The 3,629-nt window shown below is 36.9% G+C and overlaps 1 protein-coding gene across 1 annotated transcript in view; it reads left to right on the top strand.

Moving 5' to 3' along the window:
- LOC107583663 (rho guanine nucleotide exchange factor 10-like) overlaps window positions 1-3,286 on the top strand; it is a 49,647-nt gene extending 46,361 nt beyond the window's left edge. The window contains exons 27-29 of the mRNA XM_016269945.1: window positions 1,329-1,451; window positions 2,383-2,905; window positions 3,011-3,286. Of these exons, the coding sequence (XP_016125431.1) occupies window positions 1,329-1,451; window positions 2,383-2,876 (617 nt within the window). The 3' untranslated portion in view covers window positions 2,877-2,905; window positions 3,011-3,286. The remainder of the gene's footprint in view (window positions 1-1,328; window positions 1,452-2,382; window positions 2,906-3,010) is intronic.
- Window positions 3,287-3,629: the final 343 nt, after the last annotated feature.

The following is a 3,629-nucleotide window of genomic DNA, read 5'->3' on the forward strand; positions in this document are numbered from 1 at the left end:
AATTTCACAATAACTTATGCAGAGTAACAGATAAAACATATTTAAAAAGTGTATAAAGAGGACTGAACAGTTGTTGATAAAGTGGCCATTTAAAACTTAATTTAGTTTCTTTGTGACAGATTTGGTCTACTAATTTAGTCTACAGGACTTGTAGTAAAACACTTCAAAACTGTGCAGATGCTTTTGCAAACTCAGTCCTCATTTGTTTAGCAATAGTCCTCGATTAGAGTTTCCATGACTAATGAAATGATCTATGATGTTCAGAAATATGAGCAAACCCTTTCCTAACGAGTCAGTGAGCACTAAGGAACAGCTGAATAGGATATTGTTCTCTCATACTTCAAACTTGCAGTCTGGTCCTGACCAATCGGGTGTTTGGAGGGTGTTTTTTCAGTCAGTGTAGTTCCTTTTTACCAGCAGTTCTGTTTGCTCATGTGTGATAAGTGACCAAAGAACAGCTCTGGCCCGATGACATACTACTTTTTAGTCACACTAATAAACCATAAACCCATTGTTATTGCATTTAGGTAAAAGTCTCTGAAAAGTCTAGTGCATAAAATCCTTTAACCCTCCCATTGTTTTTCTTAACTTCATAGTTCTTACAGCAGTTTCCTAAAGTTTATATTCTGTATTATTATTATTATTTTTTTAATTGATGCAGTAATATACTTTGAGTAAAAATAACTGTTTTATTATTATTATTATTATTATTAAATACAACGTTCCTTACCATTTCTAAATGTGCTTTTTTCGTGTGTTGTTTTTTATGGTGTTTGTTTATATATTCTTCACAGTGTCAATTTATAGCATGTTCCTTACCAATAATGGGTCAAAAATGACAATGACAATTGCTTATGATTTTATTTAATCACCAACATGACAGTCATTTTAAAATCGATTTAATATCATTCATAGAACTGTGGACTTCAGTAGCTCATTTAGAATTTTATTTTCATTAAAATTATTTCACTTAATGTACAGTACATGATGTACAAATTTAGAGTTGTTTGTTTAACCAAATATCTGAACATTTGGCATTCTTTTCTTTCTAATGAGGCCTCCCTCGCATTTGTAAGTGCGCATCGTGTCAGGTTTCTTTGGAAACCAACTGCTGTTCAGCATCATCCCCATAGTAACCTACCCACACATGCTGTCGAGTTCCTACCCACACAGCCTAGCATGTGTGGATGATGTTATTATTCCACTGGGCGAATGTTTCACCGAGTACCTCTAGTCATGAGTGCTTGCCACAAGTGTTTTATAGTATGTGTTTTTCTGATTTAGTTTGCAGTGCAAGTATTTAAATCAAATTAATTGTTCCATTTCAGGACAGCAGAGAGTCTCTGTGAGCAGTCTGTTAGTGTGTCACGGACTGCTGTTGGTGGGGACCAATCTTGGGGTCACTGTGGCCCTGTCCGTGCCCAGACTGCAGGGCATCCCAAAAGTCACAGGTGGGTTCTTGACAAGTTTTTAATGCTTACTGTGGAATTGTGCTAAGGGCAGAGGTTTGTTTGCTGCCCAGTGCCCTGTGGGTAATTTTAAGTCTGTAGCACTTTCAAATACTGCAACTCAGCAGAAGTTCAGGAACAAACCACACAAAAGCCACAACAGTCAGTGACTATTATTGTTAAATAAAACTACAAAGTAAAGCTGAATAAAAGCTGATTAAATAAAATTTAATATTAGATGAAAATTTTTAACTTTTTAACATTTAAATTTGTAACTTTAAAAAAAAAAAACTTGAAATTGATGTTAAAAATGAAAAAAAAAATTAGATGTAATTTTATTATATATTTACTTTTATATACATTATATATAGGTCCCACTTTAAGTGGCCTTAACTACTATACACTTACATTTAAATTAATCATTTGGAACAATGCACTTATTGTGTACATGCATGTTTTTACATTGTACTTATATATATTTTTAAATACCTGCATGTAATTACATTTGTAATTACACGGTTGACTCATTCCTTACAACTTAACCTAACCTAACCCGTATTCCACATCAATAGCAGCAAAAGTGTTTTGCAATACAATATGAACACAATAAGTACAGTATACTTATTTTTGATGTAAGTACATAATAGTTAAGGCCACTTAATATATAAAGTGGGACCAATAAGTATATAAAAGTGTATATATAAATAAAACAAAAATAACACTTAATGACGTCTGATTTTATGTTTAATATTTACATTTGAAAAAGGTTTTTTAGTAATTATACTAAAATTTATATTTTGTTTTGATGGGTTATATTTTACTACCCTTATATATTTCATTATTGTGTTCTAACATTTGTGTGTGTTTTATCTCTTTATTTTATGCTTGAGCAAACTTTTTAATGTCATTCATCTCCCTCATTGTCTTGCCCCAGGTCGAGGAATGGTCTCTTTTCATGCTCACCATGGCCCAGTCAAGTTCCTCACGATGGCAACAGCAGTGTGTAATGTCTCCCAAGCAACCATGGCAACTCTCACCTCCAGCACACCCAGCCAGTGCCAGCCTGGGGCCCCCGAGGTGGAGGGAACCCAACTGGACGAGAGCTGCTCTGGGGTGGGGTGCAGCAGTACCAGCTCTCCCTCACATGCTCCAGTTCTCCAGGACTCCCTGTCCTCCTCATGTGGGTCTCTGGCTCTGTCTCAGGGCTCTTTAGAGCACGGCTCAGAGGACGGGGCGATATACGACCTGCTGAACGAGCCGGCGCACTTCCAGAAGGCCAAGCAGACTGAGAAAGTAAATGTGAGCTCATTGTTGGTGGTGTCTGGAGGACTGGGACACCGCAGAATCAACAGAAAAACAAAACAGTCTAAGCACGAGGAGATGGTGTCCACTATTATGGTGTGGCAAATACCACTGCCCAGCCTGTGAGAGAAAAAGATGGAGGTATTCAGAGAATGGTGAGGATCAGGTTTTAGTTTGGATGCAGCTGCACAAACACCAGTATCCATCGCTCTTTTCTTTTACTCATCTAATGATGCTTTTACTGTACGTCTTCATTATAGGCCACTGCACGTCAGAGAGAGCAGTTCCTTAGACTGACCTTGCATTCAGTCATGGGCTGACAGGGGGGAAAAGATTAATGAATGAAGGGGGAAAAAAAGAATGTGTTCCAGGAATGAGCTGAACTACCAAGTACTCGGTCATGCATAGTGTTTTACCACTTTCACCCGAATTAAAAAGTGCATTTGTGAAAATGTGAGTACCACTGCAGTGTGATAATATTCAGGTCTAATTGTGGAAATATAACATTTTTAACTGCTAGGTAATTACATTTCACACAAAAAAAAGAAAAGAAAAGAAACGGAACATATCTAGCCTACTAGCAAACAGCAGAACTCTTTCTATCATTTGTCACATTTTAAACATGTTTACCTGCATCTGTTCAGCTCTTCATTTAATTTCAGTAGTTTTTCTTTAAAGGACATCTCAAAATGTTTGGTTCAAGGAATTGTTGTTCTTGTAAAAGAAGTGCTAAAACAATTGTTGAATCCGGTCTTATCTGAGGTTTATGGCCTTTAGATTGGCCTCTGTGAATGGCTACATCCTGTGACTGAATGGCTTGTATGAGATTCTCTGGCGGGCCAGAGACTCTGTTTGGGTCCTAAAGTGAAGTTGGTGTCC

This window comes from Sinocyclocheilus grahami, unplaced genomic scaffold (assembly GCF_001515645.1).
Source record: "Sinocyclocheilus grahami isolate Dianchi unplaced genomic scaffold, SAMN03320097.WGS_v1.1 scaffold54.1, whole genome shotgun sequence".
NCBI classification, from domain to species: Eukaryota; Metazoa; Chordata; class Actinopteri; order Cypriniformes; family Cyprinidae; genus Sinocyclocheilus; species Sinocyclocheilus grahami.